The sequence below is a fragment of the Rana temporaria genome, chromosome 10 (genome assembly GCF_905171775.1).
Source record: "Rana temporaria chromosome 10, aRanTem1.1, whole genome shotgun sequence".
Taxonomy (NCBI): Eukaryota; Metazoa; Chordata; class Amphibia; order Anura; family Ranidae; genus Rana; species Rana temporaria.
The window spans coordinates 91,677,595-91,702,552 of record NC_053498.1 but is presented as its reverse complement, the minus strand read 5'-3'; the positions used below and the strand labels follow the sequence as shown (position 1 = coordinate 91,702,552).

Sequence of the window (24,958 nt, the reverse complement as noted above, 5' to 3'; positions counted from 1 at the left end):
CACACACACCCACACACACACACACACACACACACACACACACACACACACACACACATACATATATATATATACATACACACACACACACACACACACACACCTTTTTGAAAGGCCCCAGAGTCTGCAACACCTAAGCAAGAGGCACCACTAACCAGACACTGCCATGAAGACCAAGAAACTCTCCAAACAAGTAAGGGACAATGTTGTTGAGAAGTACGAGTCAGGGTCAGGTTATAAAAAAAATAAAAAATAAATATCCAAATATTTGATGATCCCTAGGAGCACCATCAAATCTATCATAAACAAATGGAAAGAACATGGCACAACAGCAAACCTGCCAAGAGATGGGCGCACACCAAAACTCACAGACCGGACAAGGAGGGCATTAATCAGAGAGGCAGCACAGAGACCTAAGGTAACCCTGGAGGAGCTGCAGAGTTTCACAGCAGAGACTGGAGTATCTGTACATAGGACGACAAAAGGCTGTATTACTCCATGAGTTGGGCTTTTTTCCCCCAAAACATGGCCTGTTGGGGGTACATGAGGACAGGGTTTGAGAACCGCGGTCCTATGTAAACAAGGCAGATAGCTGTTCTGCGACAAGGGAAGGCATGGATCCTGCAGGACAGAGATGACAGTTGATCTTCAAAAATTATTTAAATCAAGCCTTTTTTTTTTCCAACTATCGACTTAAAAATCGACTTGATTTAAAAACAAATCCACCCTGCTAAATTATACAAACACACTTTTTGTAAGGTTATTATTCAATTAAATTGGCCAATTTATCAATTATGAAAATAAATTGTTAGTTGCAGCCCTAGGTTAAAGTTTTGTGTGTCTCAATAGGCACGAAAAAAAAAAAAGAAAAAAAAATTGATCTGTCAGTTCTAAACCTTTCACTCTGTTACAATGTTTGTTTTGTCCTTGTCACCATTGGAGAGATATGTCATCACTTCCTATCAGAGAACCTCCCAGTAGAGACTAAGATGTCAATAAAATTCTGACAGAGGCCTTTTCCCGCTTTTGTTCTATCCAAAACAAAAGCCCCAAACTGTAATTATCTAAAGCAGAGGTCTCCAAACTTTTTAAGCAAAGCGCCAGTTTAAGGGGGCCGGACTATGGCCAGTGTGAGTAGGAAATATCCTGGGATCAGTGGGAGTAAACACTGCCCCATCATTAGTTTTAGCAGAAGGAATAGTGCCCCATTTTTGGTTTTAGCAGGGGGGACAGCGCTTCATGGTTGATACCAATGGAAGGAATAGTGCCCCTTCGACAGTGTCAGTGAGAGGAATAGCCCAGATAAAAGCAAGCAAAGGGCCCCATCTGGCCCCCGGGCCAAAGTTTGGAGACCACTGAATTAAATTGTATTTGCCTAGTGTTCATTATTAACCCCTTTGCGGTCAGAGCCATTTTTCATTACACATTGCACAAATACACACAAAAATTTACTTAAAATCTCAAAACACGATTTATTTTTTGAAAGCAGAGACCCTGAAGAGTAAAGTGGTGGCAGTTGCAATTTTTAGGTCACATATTTGTACTATTGTTTAACAAATCTATATTTTCAAAGAATGCACTCAAATTAAATTCTAGTGCACACAACACCCAACTTTTTGGTAAAATATTAAAGATGAGGCTGCATCAGAAGGATGTCAAGGTTCAAAATTCCACCCACCTGAGGAAGGGAAAAAAGCTTTGGTACCCAAAATTGTCCATAAGCAATATTTTTTTTTTTTACAGCTCATCATTTTAGATTTACTGTGAACGAAGGCCCTGGAAATACTGCACTTGTTCTGGCGTGCACAGCAATGCCTAATGTGCGTGTGTGTTGCAGTCATTTTTGTGCAAGTTTATTTTATTAAAACGTACATTTTTAAAACACTTTTCTTTTTAAACAAAGTGATATTAAAGATTTTTTTTTTTTTTTTAAACAAATGCGTTATACTTACCTGCTCTGTGCAGTGGTTTTCCACAGAGCAGCCCTGATCCTCCTCTTCTTGGGTCCCCTGCATCTGTTCCAGGACCCTCTCTCCTGCTGAGTGCCCCCACAGCAAGCACCTTGCTGTGGGGGCAGAAGAAAGTCACCGCTCCAGGTGGGTCTACTATACGGTCACACACTGTGGGGGCACCCAAGCAGGCTCACTTACACTACGTAATAGCACAGAGCAGGCGGTCTCTTTAAAGCCTCGTACACACGATCGGATTTCTATTGGACAAATCCGTGGAATTTTGTGCGAAGGCCGTGAACTTGTTCTGCATACTGACGGCAGAACTTTTTAGCCAACATACACAAAACTGTTCCGCTCTTTAGCGCCACCCTTTGGGCAACTTCTGCTTATGCTGTCTTATAGTTAGAAATGGTTCAGAGCATGCGTGTTTGTACTTTGGATTTTAGTCTTACAGACTAGTGCACACACGATCGGATAATCCGACAGCACACATTTGTTGTCAGAAAATTTGAGCGCATGCTATCCCACATTTGTTGTCGGAAATTCCATCAACAATTGTCCGATAGACGTACAAACGGTCGGATTATCAGACAAAAACCCTGCCATCACACAATTGTCGTCGGAAAATCCGATCGTGTGTACGGGCCTGAAGAGACACCGGTGTGGCCCAGAGCTTGAAGTGCTCAGAGCTGAGAACTTCTCCGTTCATACTATGGAGAGATAAACATACGTTCACTGATCGAAGAAAAAAACAAAAACAATCATGCTGTTCCAGGTGAACCAGCAATAATGGTGCCTGCAATCCAGCTATGCATGCGGTACACATTCTGTCATTGTTGCAGAGTACATTTAAAGAAAGAAGATTGGATAGCTGCACACCCATATGGACGCAAATAAAAGCTTTTATTTGTATCATATGGGTGTGCAGCTATCCAATCTTTTTTCTTTAAATGTTCACTGATCTCCTACCAGACACCCGTCATGGAGGTTCTGGGCATCTAGAAGGAATAGGTGAGCCTGGTACACATGGAAACCACCAATATAGAACTGTTCAGGCCATATTTTAGGTAGCCATCAATACATACATGCATGCTCCACCTAAAGATGTAGAAGCCACTAGTGGTGGTAACTGTAAATCATTTTTGAGGAAAGGCAATTCTCCCAAGTGCTCAGGATACCAGTACACCTGTGGCAGGCCTAGATTACATTTATGGCACAACTGTTTCGCTGGTGAAAACTATTTAAAAAGTACCCAGCACACTGGTCAAAGTGAAAATATATGGAAAATGATTGGTTATCAACCCTTCCATAAAAATGTTTCAGCCCTGTCAGTATGTGAGTAGAGAGCCTGAAGACCTATGCTCACTAATCTTTTCAAGGTTAGGCGGGTCTCATAACAGGTTTTCCTGCATGTCCTAAAGAAAGCACATCTCCTTAAAAAATGAGAAGTCATTTTTTTTAGTAATCACACATACATAAAATACAGCGGCCCTGTAATATTCCTTAGAAAAAAAAACAAGATGAGCCAATTTTCTGATTTAAATGTTGGGCAAAAGTCCATGGCATCGTATGTCCATATATCTAGAGTGAGCAATGTCCTCACACACTGATAGTGCGAAATACATTGAAACCAGACAGAGCTGTGCTGATGACTATGCCTGGGCACTGTGGGTGCCAGTGTAACTCTTTAATGTCTTTTTCTCCCTGGTGAACAAATAATAGTTGTGGTGGAATAGAGGTCAACGCAGGATCATCACTTTCGCCTTCCTGATCCTGATCTCGTTCAACAGCAAGATCCCACTGAGTGATCTGGTCGTCAGCGCCAGCTGCAGCAAATACACTACCGTCCGTAGGGTGCCACTCCACCGATGTGATAGGCGATGTGTGTTGCTTAAATTTTGCCACACTGGCTCCTCTCTGTAAAAAAAAAAAAAAAAAAAATGAAAATTCACACCATAAAATCTTAAAGCTTTTAGTACATATATTATACAGTATATAAAACTACACTCAAACCAGATAAGAGAAGCGTTAATACTAATTTTTAATAGACTTTCAGCATAGATAGAGATGTATTTAAACACAGTAGGTTTGAGACTTGCCTGTACCGTTTGGCACACTGTAAGCGGGATATTTTGAGGCATTTGAATAGTAATGGCTTTCTTCTGGCGACTCGACCATGCAGCCCATCTTTCTTCAAGTGCCTCCTTATTGTGCATCTTAAAACAGCCACAATACATGTTTTCAGAGAGTCCTGCGTTTTAGCTGAAGTCATTTGTCGGGTTTTCTTTGCATCCCAAACAATTTTCTGGGAAGTTGTGGCTAAAATTTTAGTTGGTCTACCCGACCGTGTTTTGGTTTCAACAGAACCCCTCGTTTTCCATTCCTTGATCAGAGTTTGAACACTGCCAATTGGCATTCTCAATTCCCTAGATATCTTTTTATATCCCTTTCCTGTCGTTGCATTAAAAAAGGAGGGGCTAGAAGAGCAGGCTCAATGGGCCACTTTTCCTTTTTTCTGTTGTCAATAGTCTATGTTTATACGATTTCCCGAGAAGCCAAATATTTTCTGAAAATGAGTAAAGGCTACAGCTGCGAAAGGTGGGGGGGACGTGACCAGAAGTGGATGCAGACATGAGCGTGAGTTTTCTCCCTCTCCTAAACATATCCTCATCTGTGGCTGGAGTGATCTCGGGTCCCGCGGACGGACCGGGAGTGAGCAGGTGACTCGCATGCTCTGCTTCAAAGTAATTCTGGGGCTCCGGTCCAATGAACTGCAGCATTCAGAGACAGACTGTAACCAGTGGCTCCAGTAGGAACCGAGTGCTTCCCGTACTCTCTGGAAAGGAAATCAGCGGTGCAAGCAATGTGAAGGTGATAGCAGGGGTGTAAGACCCCACCAAAGTGCTTATCTTCCTCTCTTCGGACGAAGGTAATCTTTCTGGAGGTCACGGTGGCGGTGTGAGAGGCCCCTGCCATACCCCCACCTTCCAAGAAGAAGATGAATTCGGCTGATGGATGGTGGCAACAGAAGTGGTGCGAGAGACCCCCGAACTCCTCTCACTTCTCTTGATACTGAAAGGAGGATGTCCCACAGAAGAAAAGTGACTGGTCCTGCCCCTGCAACCCTTTATACGTAAACAGCAGATGGGTGAGAAATTTACATTACACTAACCCACTTTTGAAAATTATATAAAGTAGAGACAGTGCATCTCTGTTTTTTCCTAGCATGAAAGGAGATTGGGACTCTGAAGTGCAATCTGGTTTGTGGAGGATTGCTCTTTTTTTCCTCCCTTTCTCCTCCCCAACGGTTTATTTAGCGGAATGTTCTGTGGATAGCTGTGGAGGGGAGAAGGGGGCAAGGACAAATATTTACTGGTGGGCATCTGCTTTAAGTTATTATGCCATCACAGCGCACTACAAAAAAGGTGAGCCAGGCAGCTGCTGCTAAATTGGAGAAGTATACGCATTTGCAAGGTCAGGCCTTGGGCGAGACCCCCCCCCAAAGAGTCAACACACTAGTAGGGTGTCCAAAACAACAGTCTGGGGCCCCCGTCATAAGAAAAAGTCAGGGACAGGGTCAGGCAACCCCTGCGGTGGCAGACAATGTCTCTGGAGGAAATCCGTTGGGGGAGGGGATGGAAGATGCCTTAAAGCGGCCAAAGTCACCACCTAGAATGGTAGCCCTGGGGGAAGCAGAACCGACACTAAAAGGAAGTACTGCACACAATGAATTCTTGCAGAACCTCCATAAAATGAAATGTCTGACCAGCTCAAAACTATCCGGGAAGAACCGTCCCTCGTTAGGCACGATATGCAAAAATAAATTTTCAACGGCATTGCGCAATGAAGATTATTTTCTGTTATTCCTATCCACTTATATGAGGTCACCTACTGCAAGACATGCCAGCCACGGATCTCTCCAGGGGTTTTCCCACACACTTGAATAACCATACTAGAGATAGTATCAACTTATAGGGGCGAGTGTACATCCATGTGGGGCACCTAGTCCGAGCACCTTGCAACACGGATCATTTATCAAGCACGAGCACTTTCAATAAATCACATTTTTTGGGACTGTTAATGACTCATTTATTTGGGTACACCCATCGCAGTGACTGTCTTTTTCATTTTGTATTTGCTGTTAAGCCAGTTGATACTACAGCTGGTGGAATTACATATGTGTAATTTTTCATTGCCAATTTATTGGTGCTTAGAATTTATCTATTCATATTGGGTTTATAGGCTCGTTTGGAATAATCATAGGTGAGCAGTTTGAATGGATCAATTTCTTCCCCTACGTACCCCGACATATGATCCAGTTTATGACATTTTAAATGAGTATCCAACGTTATCGCTGCACATGTCATACTCAATCTACCCATGTAATCATTAGTCCACACCAATGAGATCTTACTAATATCTTTGTTTTTGTATACCGTCCTATCATTTACAAGGGCTATTTTGGGGATCCTATAACCCCCATTTCTGCCTACAAGACATGTTGACATCCCACAATGTGTGTGCCATACATAATTATCCTGTATTTTTAGTACATCATGTATAATTTGCATACAATTTGCAATGTTTTCTTATCAGAACATAGATACAGACAGATACGCCATCTGTCATGGTCTTGAAGAAGCTACGTATTATGCAAAACGCGTTGTATTGGACCGGTACACCACAACCTACACTGTATAGGTTATAATATACACGGTGGTACTATTTTGGTCCGTTTGGGATATATATTTTTGTTCCAGACCTAGGATGTAGTGTTCTAAAGGCCTAAAATCATAACATTTGTACACGCATTGCTTTTTTTATATGAGTGTTTGTCTCATGTGGATGCCGATAAAAGTCCAACATTGTGGTAGGATATATTCCTGCAATACTTCTGTTCTACATTGTCAGCCTGTCATCCAGGCTTCTGATGGAGACTATAGGTGGCTGTATAAACACAATTATGCAAGGAGGTACACTTTTAAAGCCAAACTCCAGACAAACCTTGTCACTGGGACAAGAAGGTACATGCAGGAGGAAATAATGTGAGGTTCCAACCCTTCCCCATTTTACTGAAAAAATAAAAATGTTTTGTTGCAGTCTGACATAACATGCAAATAAAAACTAAAAGGAGTGCTAGCTGTTCACACAGTGGTTGAATTGTAGTTTCAATAATAGCTCTGCCATCCCCCTCCAGGGCTCAAGCCCTTGTAAAAGCTATACATAGGCAAAGGGAAGATTTCCTCATCTGGATTTCTGAGAACTAATAATGTAGCCCACATCAAAGAGCCTAAAATCAAGTTATTTCTAAAAATCTAACTGCAAATGCACAGTCCTTGCTTCATTTATTATTAAATGGGGAATGATGAAATTATATAAAACAAGAATACCCACATCAAACTGCCGCAAGTCCCAGATTTTCAAGACACCATCATCTCCTCCACTGAGAATAAAAGGCTCATTGTTGCTCCAGCTGATGACATTCACATCACTATCATGAGCCTGGTTAGCCGTCAGCATACACGCCTTATTGGGAGCTGCTCGAGTGTCCCAAATACGAATGGATGCGTCAACTGAGCAGGAAGCAAAAACCTGGCAAAAAAAAAAACAGCATAAACATGAAAGACTGTTGCCAGACCCTTACTTTCACCAAAACCTTCCCATAAGATTATATGTGCATTTCAGGTATTTAGACATGTTATATACAGTGGATATAAAAATATGTCTACACACCCCTGTTAAAATGTCAAGTTTCCATGACGTAAAAATACAAAGATAAATAATTTCAGACCTTTTTTCACCTTTAATGTGACCTATAAACTGTACAAATTAGTTATGCAACCATACTAAAAGATTTAAGTTTGTTGTTCAAGTGTTCACACCCTTAAACTAATACTTTGTTGAAGTGCCATTTGATTGGATTACAGCACTATTTACCCACTCTCCACTCTCTTCTGGTAAAGCAATTCCTTTGTTGATTTGGATGTACGCTTTGAGTCGTCATCATGCTGAAAGATGAAGTTCCTCTTCATGTTCAGCTTTCTAGCAGAAGTCTAAAGCTTTTGTGCCAATATTGACTGGTATTTGTAATGGTTCATAAATCCCTTAACCAAGGCCCCTAAAGAAAAACAGACCCAAAGCACGATGCTGCCACCACCATGCTTCACTGTGGGTATGGCGTTCTTTTGGTGATGTGCAGTGTTTTTGTTCCAAACATCTTTTGGAATTATGGCGAAAAAGTTCAACCTTGGTTTCATCAGACCAGAGCACATTTCTCTGCATACTTTTGGCAGACTTCAGATGTGTTTTTGCAAAATTTAGCCAGACTTGATGTATTTCTTGGTAAGAAAAGGCTTCCGTCTTGCCACTCTACCCCATAGACCAGACATATGAAGAATATGGGGGATTGTTGTCACATGTACCACACAGCCAGTACTTGCCAGATATTCCTGCAGCTCCTTTAATGTTGCTGTAGGCCTCTTGGCAGCTTCCTGACCAGTTCTCTTTCCATCAATTTTGGAGGCATGTCCAGCTCTTGGTAATGTCACCTTTGTGACATATTTTCTGCACTTGATGACGACAGTCTTCACTGTGTTCCATGGTATATCTAATGCCTTTGAAATTATTTTGCAAACTTTTGACGACTGATACCTTTTAAAAATGAGATGCCTCTGATGCTTTGGACGCTCTCTGCGGACCATGGCTTTTGCTGTAGGATGCAACCAAGAAAATGTCAGGAAAGACCTATTAGAAGAGTTGGAGTTAATCAGAAGCACCTTAAAGCAGAGTTTCACCCAAAAATGGAACTTCCGCTTTTCTCCCCCCTCCGGTGTCACATTTGGCACCTTCCAGGGGGGGGAGCAGATACCCGTCTAATGCAGGTATTTGCTCCCACTTCAAGGCATAGATATCCACGGATATCTACGCCACTTCCATTCCCCCCGCTGTCTTCTGGGAGACAGACAGGTCCCAGAAAAGAGCAGGGACCATTTAGATCACACAGCGTGACTCGCGCATGCACAGTAGGAAACCAGGAAGTGAAGCTGCAAGGCTTCACTTCCTGATTCCCTTACCCAAGATAGCGGGGGCAGAACCTGAGAGCCAAGGGACAGATCAAGTCGCAGGGCAAAGTCTGATCCAAAGTAGTACGACTGTCATGTCCTATCAGTGTGAACCCGGCCTAAGTGACATTCAATGATATGGCAAGTACCAAATCCACTGTGCTGCCGAAGCAGCACAGCCCAAAATGCAATTAATTTCATGCGATTAAGGCATCACAGTGGATTTGGCACTTACTGATAACAAACTCAAATATATGCAGTGGCTAATAAGTTAACCTATTTCACATTAGTATCTCGGTGGGATACACAGGTAGTTGGCACGGCACATATTATATATTTTATTATATACATGATCAGTGTCAGCAGCTAATCTTACAATTTCTATTAATTAGCTATTGGTACTAGTAGGTAGCTTGCAAGATCTTGTATACCGACACACAGGGGTTGATTTACTAAAACTGGAGTGCGCAAAATCTGGTGCAGCTCTGCATAGAAACCAATCAGCTTCCAGTTTTTTTGCCAAAGCTTAAGTTAGAAGCAGATTGGCTGCCATGTACAGCTGCACCAGATTTTGCACTATAAGGCTTCATTTCCATGGACGTTTTTACGGCCACTTTTCTGAGCTTTTTTTGCAGCTTAAAAACAACTCTCCATGTTATTCTATGGCCTCATGCCCACCATGAAGTTTTTGAGCTGTAGATGGCTGAGACGTTTTTAAGCTGCAAAAAAAAAAAAAAAACAGGACCAGTGCGCGCTCTGAAGCTCCAGCCTTAGAGCTGTAAAAACACCAGACGTTAAAAAACGCTCAAAAACGCTAACGCGGCGTTTGAGCTCCAGCTAAAAAAAAAAAAAAACGTTCATGGAAATGAAGCCTAAAAGTTGTCACTGTGGGGTTGGTTTACTAAAACTGGACAGTAAAGCTTAAAATTGCCACAGTTGTGTTAAGGATCAGGTTAGATTTCCCCACCATGGTTCTGAGAGCGATAACCCAAGCCAAAAGGGTTCAAACTATAGTAGTTCTGCTATAAAGCTGCGTGCACACCCATGTTTTGCCTGTAAGAGTTCCTACGATAAACCCAGCGATTAGCTGCCTCATTGAAAGCAGGTTTCGGCAGATAATTGCAGCCACTCACATGTTATCGCTATATAGTGATCGGCCCTGGGGGCCTTAAGCAATTCATAAGTTGAACAAAACCTAAATGACTATAGAGTTTTTCATTTACCGTGTCTTCAGTAGGAGACCACTGAAGATCTTCCACCGATTTAGTATGACCAGTGAATGGTCTTTGGTCAACAAGCCAAGTTCCTCCTTCTTTAGGGTTCCATAAATGGATGTTTTTGTTACAATCACCAGTAATCAACCTCCCTGAAGAAAGACATAGCAAAAGGAAAGACAAACTGAGCATTTGGCAAGGGCAGGAAGCTAAATTGTACAGTTGACGGAATATACTGTAACCTCTGAAAAGCAAGAAAATGAATTAATAAATGTAGCCTATACCTGTAAAGCTCTCATACCTGGAAATCGGGCTCTGAATAGAACTGAGACATTTCCAGATGCCAGGTCAGCTTTCTGTCATTGTGGCATCTGGAGGATACCCAGACCCTTCCTGCTACTTGGAGGTCAGCTAGATTTCCAAAAGTATTGTGACGGCTGCCTTTACATGCATATGAACTTTAACGAAACCCCAGTCTTAATCCAAAGGGTTCAATATTGAGTTGGCCTGTCCCTTTGCAGCTATAACAACTTCAACTCTTCTGGGAAGGCTGCCCACAAGGTTTAGGAGTGTCTATGGGAATGTTTGACTATTTTTCCAGAAGCGCAGTTGTGAGGCCAGGCACCGATATTGGACGAGAAGGCCCACAACCCCTGAAAAACAACCCCACACCATAATCCCCCCTCCACCAAATGATTTGGACCAGTGTACAAAGCAAAGTAACACTCCCTTTCTTAGGGTGTCTGTATTATGGATGAAGTAGTAAAGCAGACACCTTTGGACAGCATTATTGTCAGTCTGGGGGAGGGGAGTGTTAGACTATGAGATTTAGATGGAGACTATGAGATTTAGATGGAGACTATGAGATTTAGATGGAGACTATGAGATTTAGATGGACTTGACTAACAAATTTCAACATGACTGGTACGCAGTCATGTTGGAACATATGCTTGTTTGACCACCTGTAATCCCAGTGGTCCATTTTCTTTGGTAAGAGTCCCAGTGTGTTGATGTTTGGTGGAGGATAATTTCATGCTCACCCGATTGTGTCTTTGTTTACACCGTGGGCGATTCCAGTTTCCTTTCCTGAACAAGGACTTTACTTTAACCACTTGACGACCGTGCTATAGACAAAAATACGTCTACAGCACGGTCAAGTTATTCTGGGAGGACGTCTATGGACGTCCTCCCAGAATCTTGCTCCCGCGCGCCCCCGGAATCATCCGTGACCGCCAGGGTCTAGAAGACCCGGCGCCTTAACGGATCACTGTAAATTGCAGCGGATGGTGGCCGTTTACCACGTGATCGCTCCGTCAAATGACGGAGCGATCACCTGTAAACAAACGGTTCCTCCCTCCCCCTCTCTGTACCGATCGGTACAGTGTGAGAGGGGGGAGGGATCGGATGGCAGCTGCAGTGCTGTGGACTGGATCTGTGACAATTGCAGACACAGATCCAGCCATCCATCCCTCCCTGCTCAGCCATCCCTGTGCAATGTGATTCACACCGCACAGCTGTGTAAATCACATGCGATGTCTGTATGGCTGAATTTGCATTGTATTCGGAGCAAACTCGTGCAGGACCCTCTTTTTGGCCCGCACCAGAATTGGATTGCATGGGTGTTCACACCCATGCAATCTGATTTCTGACCGAAAATGTACAGTTCGCACTGCAATACGCAAACTGATCTGGGGGCGTCATTAACTTTGTATTGACACTCCCAGCAGTTGGCAACGTGCAATGTGAAGTGCCGGCAGGAGACATGCGATTCTGGAATCCGTACTAGATTTGCAGGGTTCCCACATCGCTGCAGTGTGAACTGAGCCTCAATGCACAGGAGGCAGGAAGGGTTTAAAAAGCTTTAGGCATTACCAGCATGTGCTGCAGCTTTAAAGCTGAGCTCCAGCTTTTGATACATTTTACATCACCAAGCTGGCCCAAACTTTGCCCCTCACCAACATGCGAGTCCGCTGGATTTGCTGTATAAACTACAGATGCACCGAAAGATTTTGTCCGAAAATGGCGTTCTCTGCATTTGGCAGATAAGAGAAAAAAGGTGCCGATTTTACCACGATTCTGTGCTTATGGTGTTTTTCCATACATAGAATTTAAAGGGATACATTCCTCTTGAGCTTTTCTTGCGCTAAAATGTGCCAATAATAGCTGACAAATTCATTTACATTTATATGAATTTAAAAATTCAAATACAATTATATTTAAAAATAAATATTTTTTCCAAATTTTCGGTACCAAAATTTCCATTCGGTGCACCTCTAGTATAAACTGTATGTAGCGAAGGCTACATACAACACAGTTTTTCGGATTCTAGTTGACACCTTCCTGTCTCATACCTGGAACACAGAGTCTGAGCGGCGCTCAGCCATTCAGAGAAATCTATGTATTCGAGCAATGAAAAGCAGCAAAGCTCTGAGGAAGGTGGGTGCGTCCTCGAAACACGTCAGCGTGCTTGCAACACAAGGTTGTTGAAGTATCTGTACTCTGTACATTTTTTACTGGGTTAATGCACTAGGTGTTTGCAGCTTCCCCTCTTGTTTTTTTTCCTCTGATTGGCGGAGTCAGAGGTGGGCTGATGATATCACAACCTTTGCCAATATGCGCCAGGTATGAGACATGAAATCTCGGCTTGAACCTGGAACACAGGTATGCTGTATGTAGCCTAAGCTATATGCCGTTTATACAGCGCATCCAGTGGCCTCACGTGTTAGGGAGGGACAAAGTTCATTTTGATCAGCTTGGCCTGTCAAAATGGTTTAAGATGACAAGGTTTGGGAGGATGCTACAGGTCTGTGAGGTTACCTTTTTAGGAGCAATGTGCTGCCCTATACTCATGGAGACACAGTCTTTATATTATCATTTGTGAATGAGCAAGCATATTCAAGTGTGAACACACGTTTCTAGTTCTGGTTAGAGTTAATAAGTAACCAGCAATATGATAAATACTATTCTGCTTGTTGATTCCTTTCAAGGCCTTCCTATACACTGCTCTAAGATAAATGCAGTTCTGACTAACAATGGGCACTATATGCAAGAGGCCTAAAATGGTTAAAACACACACACTGCGATAAACAAACAGCAAACTGTCTTGTACAGTGCCTTGAAAAAGTATTCATACCCCCTTGAAATTTGACACATTTTGTCATGTTACAACCAAAAAAGTAAATGTATTTTATTGGGATTTTATGTGATAGACCAACACAAAGTGGTACATAATTGTGAAGTGGATGGAAAACGATAAATAATTAAGATTTTTTACAAATATGTAAAAAGTGTGGTGTGCATTTGTATTCAGCCCCCCCCCCCTCCCCCATACTTTGTAGAACCGCCTTTCACTGAAATTACAGCTGCAAGTCTTTTTGGGGGATGTCTCTACCAGCTTTGCAGAAAGTGAAATGTTTGCCCATTCTTTGCAAAATAGCTCAAACTCTGTCAGATTGGATGAAGAACGTCTGTATTCTTAGGGTCGTTGTTCTGCTGGAAGGTGAACCTCCGCTGCAGTCGCATTCTTCTAAAATGTCCCTGTATTTGGCTCCATCCATCTTCCTATTAACTCTGACCAGCTTCCCTGTCCCCGCTGAAGAAAAGCATCTGCAAAACATGATGCTGCCACCACCATGTTTCACAGTGGGGGATTGTGTGTTCAGGGTGATGTGCAGAATTCGTTTTCCACCACACATTTTGCTTTTAGGTCAAAAAGGTACATTTTGATCTGAACTGACCAGAGCACCTTCTTCCACTTGTTTGCCGTGTCCCCCACATGGCTTCTTGCAAACTGCAAATGGGACTTCATATGGCTTGCTTTCAACAATGGCTTTCTTCTTGCCACTCTTCCAGATTTGTGGAGTGCATGACTAATACTTGTCCTGTGGACAGATTCTCCAACCTGAGCCATTGATCTTTTCAGCTCCTCCAGAGGTACCATGGGCCTCTTGGCTGCTTCTCTGATTAATGCTCCTTTTGCCCGGCCTGTCAGTTTAGGTGGACAGCCATGTCTTGATAGGTTTGCAGTTGTACCATATGTTTTCCATTTTTGGATGATGGACTGAACAGTGCTCTGTGAGATGTTCAAAGCTTGGGATATTTATTTATACCCTAACCCTACTTTAAACTTCTCCATAACGTTATCTGGTGTGTTCCTTGGCCTTCGTGATGCTGTTTGTTTACCAAGGTTCTCTAACAAACCTGAGGGCTTCACAGAACAGCTGTATTTATACTGAGATTAAATTACACAGGTGGACTTTATTTACCAATTAGGTGACTTCTGAAGGCGATTAGTTCCACTAGATTTTTATAGTTTGGGGTATCAGAGTAAAGGGGGCTGAATACAGATGCACGTCACTTTTCAGATATTTGTAAAAAAAAAAATGAAAACCCACCTTTCCTTCCACTTAATTATGTGCCACTTTGTGTTGGTAGATCACATAAAATACATTTACGTTTTTAGTTGCAACATGACAAAATGTGGAAAATTCAAAGGGGTATGTGTACCTTTTCAAGGCACTGTATATATTCGAGATGAATGTAATGCACTTTAGTAAAGTAACCTTCCTTTTGTTCCTACCTGCTGTCTTTAGAGACCAATCTATAGCAAAGCCTTCAGTCATGTGACCAGAGAATGAGTAGACTGGTTTGATCTTGGCTTGTTCATCTTTCAGAAATGTAGCCAAGCTCTGGGGGTCCGATACAGCTGCCAACTGCTTCTGCAGATCATAGATTTCCACCTGACCCTTCTCTGACCAAACAGCAGCTACAGGGGTGTCCATCAGCGTAGTGACCTGTGAAAGGAGCACATTGTCCAGTTACCGAATCAAGTATGCCCAAAAAGCAACATTAACAGCTAAACTAGAAAATGCATTTCCTGCAGAAAATGCGTGGGAATGCTGAATTGCTAAAGCCAACTGGATGAATAGCTTAAATCTGTAAGAAAAAGTTGAAGACATGAGAATAGTTGGAAAAGTAGGAATGATTTAAAAATAAACATGAATTTCATAAAAAAAAAAAAAAGTTTACCACCATCACTAATGCATGAAAGATGTGGAATATTTTAAGTTTTTTAAAAAGAATTTATGTTGATAAACTTAAAAAAGAAGTTTGCTGTGCGTTTCGCTGGGAAATGTGAAGAATTGTATACAGGACAGTCAATGGAAGAAAGTGTAGAACTCTTGTCATTTGGAGGCTCATCCAGTCAAAAGTAAAAGGCTGAGCACATTGACTGAAACTAGACAAAAATACCTACATTTTAATGTATAAATTGTGTATGACAAGTAGATCTTGTGGGCGTGAGCAATTTATAGAGAAGGAACTAAGATAATTGTAAGGCTCTGTGCTTTAGCTATGACATCCACTCTAAACAGCCCAATACACACTCTGTTTATGTTTAGTGATAATTTCAGGAAATGTTATCCATTAAAACAGCCTTTTCACAAAAACTGTAAAAGATATCAAACTGAAAAAGATATATCCAGATAGCTGAATATTTTTGGGAACATTTTAAAGTTTGTTTGGCATCTGTAGGTGAAAGTATGTAGGAGCTGAAACTTTTGGGAGCGCAAGAAGATTTTAAGGATTTGAAGCATGCTCTCATTCACTTCAATGTTAAAAAAGTGATAAAAAGCTTAATATTTTGAAAAGTATAAATAGTAGAAAAAAAGCTGAACATTTTAAAAGTTGAATGGTTTTAATAGCTGAAAGTATGCAGAAGTTAAGCAGAGCCAAAAAATGTACGGAATAAAAATAAAATTAAGAATAAATAAAAAAAGCGAACGACAATAGTGGGACTTCTGAAGCATTCCCACTAATTACTATATTTGACCATCTTTCAGAGGGGGAGAGAGAAATTTCACAGAGCTCATTCTTGTGATGCCGAGGTATGAGCATTCAATAGCTGTAGCATCCTGAAATTTTTTCTGACAGGCTTCATAGGGGACCAATATGGCTTACAGGTATGGAACACAGCACATTCTCATCTACTGAGGACCCTTACTTAAATGGGCTGTTTTATGCAAAAAGGTCAAGTAAATATTTATGGAAAGTTTAGGTTCTTTAGCTTATTTCCTTGACAAAATGAGCATTACATTCTTATCAGCTGTGTGAGGGGGAACAACCTTTATTGCCAGGAATTGGACATTTAAAGTGGATATAAATCCACTGTCATCCTTTCTAAACTACTGCCATGGTGCTGATCTATAAGGATATACAAGCCTCCTGCATGTATCCTTACCTGTCAAATGTTTCCCCTCTGTATGTTATAAGAACTGAAAAACTGCAGATTCTGTGGGTGGGTCTTTTGTCTGGAGCTCGGTGGGTGGAGTTGTGATGTCAGACTCTCCGCCCTCCTCTACACTCCCCTTGTCAACATGTATTTTTTGCTTTGTATTTTTTACACTGAATTCTGCTATGATCACCAACATCCAGTGAAAATCCAGAAAAGTAACCACATGACTTCAGAAATGGAGTGGGGGTGGGAATTAAAAAATAATGCCTGTCTGAAGCTAGTGCATGAGATATGTAAATAACCTGTCACACACAGCAAGGGGGCGGAATGGACTAAGGTTTTTCTCTGCAAGTCCATTTAATTTCACTGAATAAAAAAAGAGGATTGCTCAGAGCTGGATTAACTCTGTGTGGCAAGACTGGGCACAGATGATAGGAAATCTTATTCTGTACATTGTGACATCAAAATAAAAAATAAATTCAGGTTTACATCCACTTTAATGCAAATCAGTCACTTGGGCTTCTGTTTCTCTTAAAGGGGTTGCAAAGGTTCGTGTTTTGTCACCTTAATGCATCCTATGAATTAAGGTGAAAAAACACCTGGCAATCACCGGCCCTCCCCCCCCCCCCCCCCCGTTTGACTTACCTGAGCCAGTTCACCCGCTCGGCACGTCACCGCCGTCGTCCTCCCCACGGAGTCCCGGCTTTGATTGGATAGATTGATAGCAGCACAGCCATTGGCTCCCGCTGCTGCCAATCAAATCCAATAACGTGGAGGGCGGTGCCGAGTCATACACTTGCCGTCTATGGACACCGAGTGTATGACTCAGGAGCACGCACGCAAGGTAACCACCTCAGGAGAAAGCTTCTCCAAGGGGGTTATTAAAATGTGAAGAGGCATCACGAGGGACCTCAGAAGAGGATGTTCGGGGCCACTCTGTACAAAAATGAGCTGCACAGTTCAGGCAAGTATGTTTTTTTATTTTTGAGAACCTTTAGTATCACGGTATTCTGTTATGTGAAAGAATGTTTATTTTCATATCATTCAATCACATTCATTGCATACACATGCAACCATATTTGTTAAACGGTCTGTGACCTGAACAGGGAGTAAAGAAGATTACAGAATGAGGTCAAAGACATAAATAAAAAAAACTGACAGAGGTTCTAGCCCTTACCCATTATACCAGAAAATGCTTTGGTTTGTGCGAAAGTCCCATTAAAAATAAATCACAATTACACTGCGATTGTGTAAAACCAAGCTGAGCTTGGTTGAATAATGCACCAGTGATTAAGCCCTGTGCACACTGATGCAATGCGGGAAACGCACAAGATGCGCTGCATTTCCCTGCATCGCTTTGCACCGCATAGCAATCACACAGCATCCATGCTAGATGAACGACACCCCGAAACAGATTGCAAAACGCAGTGCGATTGCCAGAATCGTAATGCATGTGTGCGAACACCAGGGCGATGTGGCAAAAAAAAAAAAAAGGGGGGGGGGGGACCTGCACCATTTTGGTGTGGATGTGATTTGAGTCATACAAAATGAATGGGCTCAAATCGCACCACACAAACATGTAAAGTGCACAGAAATGCGATGCGATTCCTGTGCAAATCAAATGTGGTGTTCCACATGCGCTAGTGTAAACCCAGGCTGAGAGTCAAAGAAGAAAATTATACAGATGCAACTTTCACATCACTGAATCGCTGACCTTGTATATAAAGTGAAAGAAAGAGGACAAGAGACTGTGCTGCCCAATGCAATCAATTCCCATCATTTTTAAGGACAACTTGAAGATGAAAAGAAAAATCCAAATGTTTGGTGCAAATCTTTTGGAATGAGACAATTCCTTTCTAAAATTTTTTTCCATTTTGGTCTAAAAACAGAATATAAGACTTTTCACATTTACCCGAACACGGTTAATGCCTCCAAAATGTGGAACCATAGCAAGTTCTAGTTGTGGCTTTTTCTCCTCCTCGTCTTCATCATCTTCTTCACTCTCACTGCTCTCAGACTCTGAGCCCTCCTTCTCCTTCTTCTCTTTGCTGGTCCGATGAAGGTTGTGCATCTTCATTACCAACAACCTAAAATGAATACATAATATTGTAAACGCCAGATGGAAAAAAAAAAAAGGGGGGGGGGGGGCGACAGCCGTCCCCCCCCCCATCACATTTTATCCTGGTAACATTGCATTACATGACAAATAGTGTGCAAATCTTTGTGCAGGCCAGTCAAGTTCCTCCACCCCAAACTCGCTCATCCATGTCTTTATGGACCTTGCTTTGTACACTTGTGTGCAATCAAACTGGAACAGGGAAGGGCCATCCCAAAAACAGTTCCCACGAAGTTGGGAGCATGAAATTGAACAAAATATTTTGGTATGCGGACGCCTTAGGAGTTCCCTTCACTGGAACTAAGGGGCCAAGCCCAACCCCTGAAAAACAACCCCACACCATAATCCCCCCTCCACCTAATCATTTGGACCAGTGTACACAGCAAGGTCCATAAAAACATGGATGAGGGAGTTTGGGGTGGAGGAACTTGACTGGCCTGACCTCAACCTGATAGAACACCTTTGGGATGAATTGTAGTGAAACTGCGAGCCAGGCCTTCTCGTCCACATCAGTGCCTGACCTCACAAATGCACTCCTGAAAGAATGGTCAAACATTCCCATAGACACATCTAAACCTTGTGGACAGCCTTTCCAGAAGAGCTGAAGCTGTTATAGCTGCAAAGGGTGGGCCAACTCAATATTGAACCCTATGAACTATGGGATGCCATTAAAGTTCATGTAAAGCCAGGTGTCCCAATACTTTTCACAATATAGTGTATATATCATAGCTTGTAGACTAACTTAACCAAAATTAGTGTATATTTACTTTGTGTTATTTTTTTACCAGAGAAATGTAGCGCTGCTATACCGCCTGAAAAACTCCTGCCCAGCAACCTCAATGTGAAAGCCGGAGGGCTTTCACACTGAGGCGATGCGCTGGCAGCAGCATCTTTGGAGCGGTATGTATACCGCTCCTTCCTATTTAAAAAAATGGGAAACCGCGGCAATACCGCCCGCAATGCGCCTCTGCAGAGATGCATTGCGGGCCGTATTAACCCTTTATCGGCCACTAGCGGGGGTTTAATACAGCCCGTGGCAAATCCGACGGTATAGCGCCGCTATTTTTAGCGGCCCTATACCGCGCTTCCCGCCCTACTGTGAAAGGGGCCTTATGCAGGTGGCCCCTGTGCCTGCCTGTACCTATGGAGTTTCTTTAGCCTGGGTTCACACTTGTGTGGTATGGGATACCGCATTTCTGTGCGCATCACATGCAATGTCTGTGTGATGCAATGTAACCCATTATGTATGGCTCAAATCGCATCAGACCTGCACCAAAATGGTACAGGTCCCGTTTTTTGCCGCACCTGAATCGCACTTGTGAACACATGTGATCCGATTCTGGATCTGAATTTTGAGAGCTGTTTTGGGGTGTTAACACCCGCAGCAGGTCACATGGTAGCCATGCGATTTCACTGCATTTCCCACATTGCATCAGTGTGAACCGAGTCCCCACTTCATGTGCGCTCCTGTTCAGAACTACAATCATTTGTGTAGCTGTTCGCAGCATATATAGCAAGTACAAGAGACATGCCTCTCCTATACAGTGGTGACTGACAGCAGCTGCCGAGCTTTGGTTCTGTGTCTCTTCCACTGCCTGGGTGCGCAGTCAGAGAAGCAAGCATGGAGGAGAAAAACATAAAAAAAAAATAGCAAGAGCATAGTAAATCCTGTGATAAGCACCTAATCATTGTTTTGTTTATCTTTTGAAACAGCTCCATACAAGTTGAAATAGATGGCTCCAAGTTTTAAACAAGAATAAAAAAAAGCAATAAATCATTGTATTACCTGTTGCCTAGAGCGGTGTCAGCTTGTGTTCCAGCACAGAGAAACAGAGTCAGAGGATAGTCTGAACGACTGTCTCCTAAAGTATCCAGAATGACATCAAAACTTAAACATGGCGCACCTGAAAAAAGGAAAAATATATTAGAAGAGAAACATGGGAGACCCATATACTTGTGTCTGTTCACACCCACCCACCTACCACCTGGTCTGCTTAAAACAAATGCACGATGATCCGTTGTCCTCCATGTAGGTGGACTGAATCGGAGACAGTCTGGTGTAAAACAGACAGTGGAGTCCATTTATACCCAGCCCCACATAGATCAGGGTGGGCTCTGTCTGTGTCTGCTCTTCATAAACTGAGCAGACACAGACCTATCATCAGCCTGCTCTGATCATCAGGGAATCAGTGAGCGAATCCCCTGCTGATCAGATCGGAGACTCGTGTGAAAGGGGTCTTGAACACTTTTTTTTAAATGGTGGTTTATGCCATAATGTACACTATAGTATGCACCACAAATTGGCACATTATGGCAGGCTCATCTATTAAACCAGCCCTCCAGCGGGTTCCAGGCACCTCCATCTTCTCCTGGTCTTCCCCATGGGTTCCCTTTCTCCAGCCGCATGAATGGCTAAGCCGCGATGACATCACTAAAGCACATGAGTCACATCACCATGGCTAAGAGCGGGTGCTGTAAATGTGGTCTGAGCTGCACATGTGGCTCAGAATACATTACCGCTGACAGATCAGGAGAAGCATTTATGACCAAAAAAAAAAAAAAAAAAAAAGAACACTGGGGTTTCTTCCGTTATTAAAATCTGCCTGTCAGCTGTGTTTGACATTTATAGTTTATTACCACTTTAAGCAAGACTGCATCATCCTGTAAATTCAGGCAACCCATTATAGCCCAAGGAGTGATGTATGCTCAACCCTGCAGCTAAAGCTAGCCATTTATGGCGCTAATGTCGGCCAATTCCTGCTGAATGACAATATTTAAGCAGTTTGTAAACCTGTTCGACAAACTTTGAAAAAATAAAAAAAATATCAAGGGAGGTGGGTGGAAAAGGGTTTCCTGAACAAAAACAGCATCCTATCAGCAGGGCTCGACAAATCTCAGGCGCCAGGTCACCATGGGATCTATAAAATGCATTCTGGTGCCTCCGCTTTTGTCAGCCTAGCTGGCCTGGGTATGGGAGGTTGCATCAGGCTGGACAGATTATGTTTTACAGACTGACCTGAGCTGGCAGCTGCATTCACAGAGAGCTGCCAAACGCACACACACCGCCAGCTACTTGGTGAAACAGCGAGCCTGCTTTGCCGTTGCTTGCAGAAGGATCCAGACCCCAGCTGGGGATTCTGCCTAGCCCGGCTGCTCGGTGTGAATGAGCCCACCTCGTCGCTGATCAAAGGAGGGAGCCGGGATCCGGACCCCAGCCCAAGATTCAGCCTAGCCTGGCTGCTCAGTGTGCCACCTTGCCGCTGATTGCAGGGGGGAAATGCTGCGGTGGCTCCTGCACAATGTCAGCCTGTCAGCGCCCCAAAATAAAATTATAATACAATATATTTATTATAGGTACACTGTTGCATTACTGCATCATTGTCATTCAAAGTGTCACAGCGCTGAAAGCTGAAGATTGTTCTGGGCAGGAAGGAGGTAAGAGTGTCTGGTATTGAAGCAATTAACATCTAAAAAAAAAAAAAAAAAAACCCCAAACGTTTTCTCTGCTGCTTACTCTAAGTAGAGCTAAAGTTTTTTTTTTTGCTTTTTCACATACCGTTGTTCTATCGAATAGTGCCCTCCGCTGAAGAGTGCACATGCAGTACAGAAGTCCACACCAGCTGATTTCCCAAACAGCTGGCGTGACGTCACCATAGTGCATGCGCACATCGTAGGAGATATTTTTTTTCGATGGGAGATACCATTTGACAGGTAGAATTTAAAACCTATGCAAACAGCGGAGAGAGACCATAGTTGGCAGATTGTGCCTCGCTGTTGACAGGCGGGTTGTGGCTGTGTTACAACCCACCTTTAGACACAGGCAAAATCCGACCTGCAACACTGACAAAACCTGACCTGGAGCACTGTAAACCAGCCCTGCGGGCACTTTTCGATGGAAGGTACTATTCGATAGAACACCGGCACCTCCTGTGTAAACCTGTGTCATGCACCTATAAGGATAAACATCAGGGCTACATAACAGAAGGGGTTTTGTTGCTTAAAATAAAGCTTTGTTAAAACGGTCTCCTAACTTTTTTTAGCTGACTCCTAGATAAAGCAAATTTGTCAGGCCGTGCCGTCAGATGATGTCGCTGTTCAGGTTTTCAGCATGTTTAGGGATCTTTCACACTGAGCGCCTGTACAGGTCCGTCTGTCAGTTTTTTTTGCGGACCTGTACGGGCGCTCCGTGCTCCTCTATGGAGCCGCGGATGTCAGCGGTGACATGCCCGCTGACATCCGATCCGCCAAAGTGTGACGGAGGAAAAACCTACTTTTCCTTCCATCGATCGGATCGGGTGAACACGAACACACGGTCCGTGTTCATCCGATCCTCCAATAGGGGGGAAGCGGAGAAAAGACAGGGCGGTCCCTGCACAGTGTGCGGGGACCGCCCTGTCATCCGCCGGCTTAGCGGGGATCAACGGAGCGATCCCCGCTGAGCAAGCGGAGGTGCATCATTACTGATCCGCCCAGTGTGAAAGAGGCCTAAGGGTACCGGAATCAGACCTGGTGGAAGACAAGTAAAAAAAAAAAAAAAAAAATCACTCTTATGCTTGAAAATTTATTGCAGCACACAAACGTGATTTATTTATTTTTTTTAGCAGAGACCCTAGAGCAGGGATCCACAAACTACGACCCTCCAGCTGTTGCGTTACTACACATCCCATGAGGCATTGTAAAACTCTGAAATTCACAGACATGACTAGGCATGATGGGAATTGTAGTTCCTGAACAACTGGAGGGCCATAGTTTGAAGACCCATGCACTAGAGAATAAAATGGTGGTTGTTGCAATTTTTATGTCACACCATATTTGCGCAGTGGTTTTTAGAACGCAATTTTTTTTTTTATTACACTTTGTTTTCATTTTCAAGTTAGCCCAATTTTTTTGGAATAATGTGAATGATGTTACACTATGAGAATCGTGATCTTTATTCCAAGCAAAAAAAATTAGCAATTCTCATTTAAGCCAGAATCGTGCAGCTCTACCCCCAACACTATATGTTTTACATCACTCCTTGGTTCGACCGTCACTTTCCTCAACTTCTGCGGCGATCATGATGTGACTGTTCCACCTCTCTGCCTTGTCCAATCAGAGAACACCTTGTGTTCATTGATAAAATTACAAAGGGTTCTGTGAATGGTGCCTGTGCTGAGTGAGCAACCCCCTGCGATTGTTGTGCAGCTGCTGGACAAAGTGACAATCGCTTGTAAAAGCAGCAACTACTATCGATTTTCAGAGGTGATCAGCTAGGTATGGTATATGACTGTATAGTTACATTGATCCAAGCTGCACCAATAGAACTATATGCTATACAACGCATGCCTAGAGATCAGAGACTGATCTCCAGAAGATATGGGTCACATGTCACTATTATGGCAATAATCCTGGCATCCCCATGTATGATTGGTCTGACCTGTCTGTGCCTGATGATAGAGAATGTAGGCATCATGGTCCATCACCAGCTCCTCTCCCTCTTCCAGGGGCTCCATCCCGGGCAAGTACACTCTCTCAGGACCCGGGTCCTTCTCTTCTTCCTCGTTCTCCTCCATGATCTCATCCTCTTCTTCCTCGCTCTCTGTCCCCTCCATGTCTTCATCGTCTTCCCGTGTGGGATCTCTCCATGTGGGTTCCCCTGTGCCCGACATGATGGGAAAGGGAAAGCGTCACTTCCGGCAGCTTCAACTAAGGGCAGCGTCCGCCGGAGTTTTTTTTTTTTTTGTCAATAATCTTTATCAACACGCAGTCAATTCAATGACATCTGTAGAGTCTGAACTAAGCCATAGCATTGCACAGAGTAAAAGTGTAGTTTTTCTCTGTTCTGTGGGTTGTTCTTGGTTAGGGGGGAAGCTGTGAATGAGAGGAGCAGGTACAATATAGGAAGAGCAACAACAAAGTACCAGAAATATTGGTCAGGGCTGTGTGTTGAGAGGAACTTGGTGGAACACAGTACAGCCCAACTCCCAACTGTCCCTGATTTTGAGGGACTGTCCCTGATTTGGAGCAATGTCCCTCTTTCCTCCTCATTTGTCCCTCATTTTGGTCTAGTTTAAGGTTGTCCCGATACCACTTTTTTAAGACCGAGTACAAGTACCAATACTTTTTTTCAAGTACTCGCCGATACCGATTACCGATACTTTTATTTAATCTCATGTGACAGTGGCACATGTGTCAGTTGTTTTTTTTTTTTTTTTTTTACAATTAGTTTTTTTTTTTTTTTTGCAATGCTTTCTTCTTTTAAAGGGGTTGTAAAGGTTTGTCTTTTTTTTTTTTTTCTAAATCGGTTCCTTTAAGCTAGTGCATTGTTGGTTCACTTACCTTTTCCTTCGATTTCCCTTCTAAATTTTTTTTTCTTTGTTTGAATTTCTCACTTTCTGTTTCTC

General features: G+C 42.9%; 1 protein-coding gene across 1 annotated transcript; it reads right to left on the bottom strand.

The window, feature by feature from the left end:
- Window positions 1-3,386: 3,386 nt before the first annotated feature.
- On the bottom strand, window positions 3,387-24,263 carry GRWD1 (glutamate rich WD repeat containing 1). Its single transcript, XM_040325681.1, has 7 exons — window positions 23,992-24,263; window positions 20,362-20,479; window positions 18,372-18,546; window positions 14,807-15,020; window positions 10,237-10,379; window positions 7,347-7,544; window positions 3,387-3,869 (listed from the first exon to the last, which is right to left on the bottom strand). The coding sequence occupies exons 1-7, from the start codon at window positions 24,221-24,223 to the stop codon at window positions 3,552-3,554; spliced, it is 1,398 nt and encodes a 465-aa protein (XP_040181615.1). The 5' UTR covers window positions 24,224-24,263; the 3' UTR covers window positions 3,387-3,551.
- Window positions 24,264-24,958: the final 695 nt, after the last annotated feature.

Coding starts and splice junctions, on each gene's coding strand:
- GRWD1 (XM_040325681.1), bottom strand. CDS start 24,223: ATGTCGGGCACAGGGGAACCCACATGGAGAGATCCCACACGGGAAGAC. Junction 18,547..20,361: donor GACACCGCTCTAGGCAACAG/GTAATACAATGA, acceptor TATTCATTTTAG/GTTGTTGGTAATGAAGATGC. Junction 3,870..7,346: donor GGGACTTGCGGCAGTTTGAT/GTGGGTATTCTT, acceptor TTTTTTTTACAG/AGAGGAGCCAGTGTGGCAAA.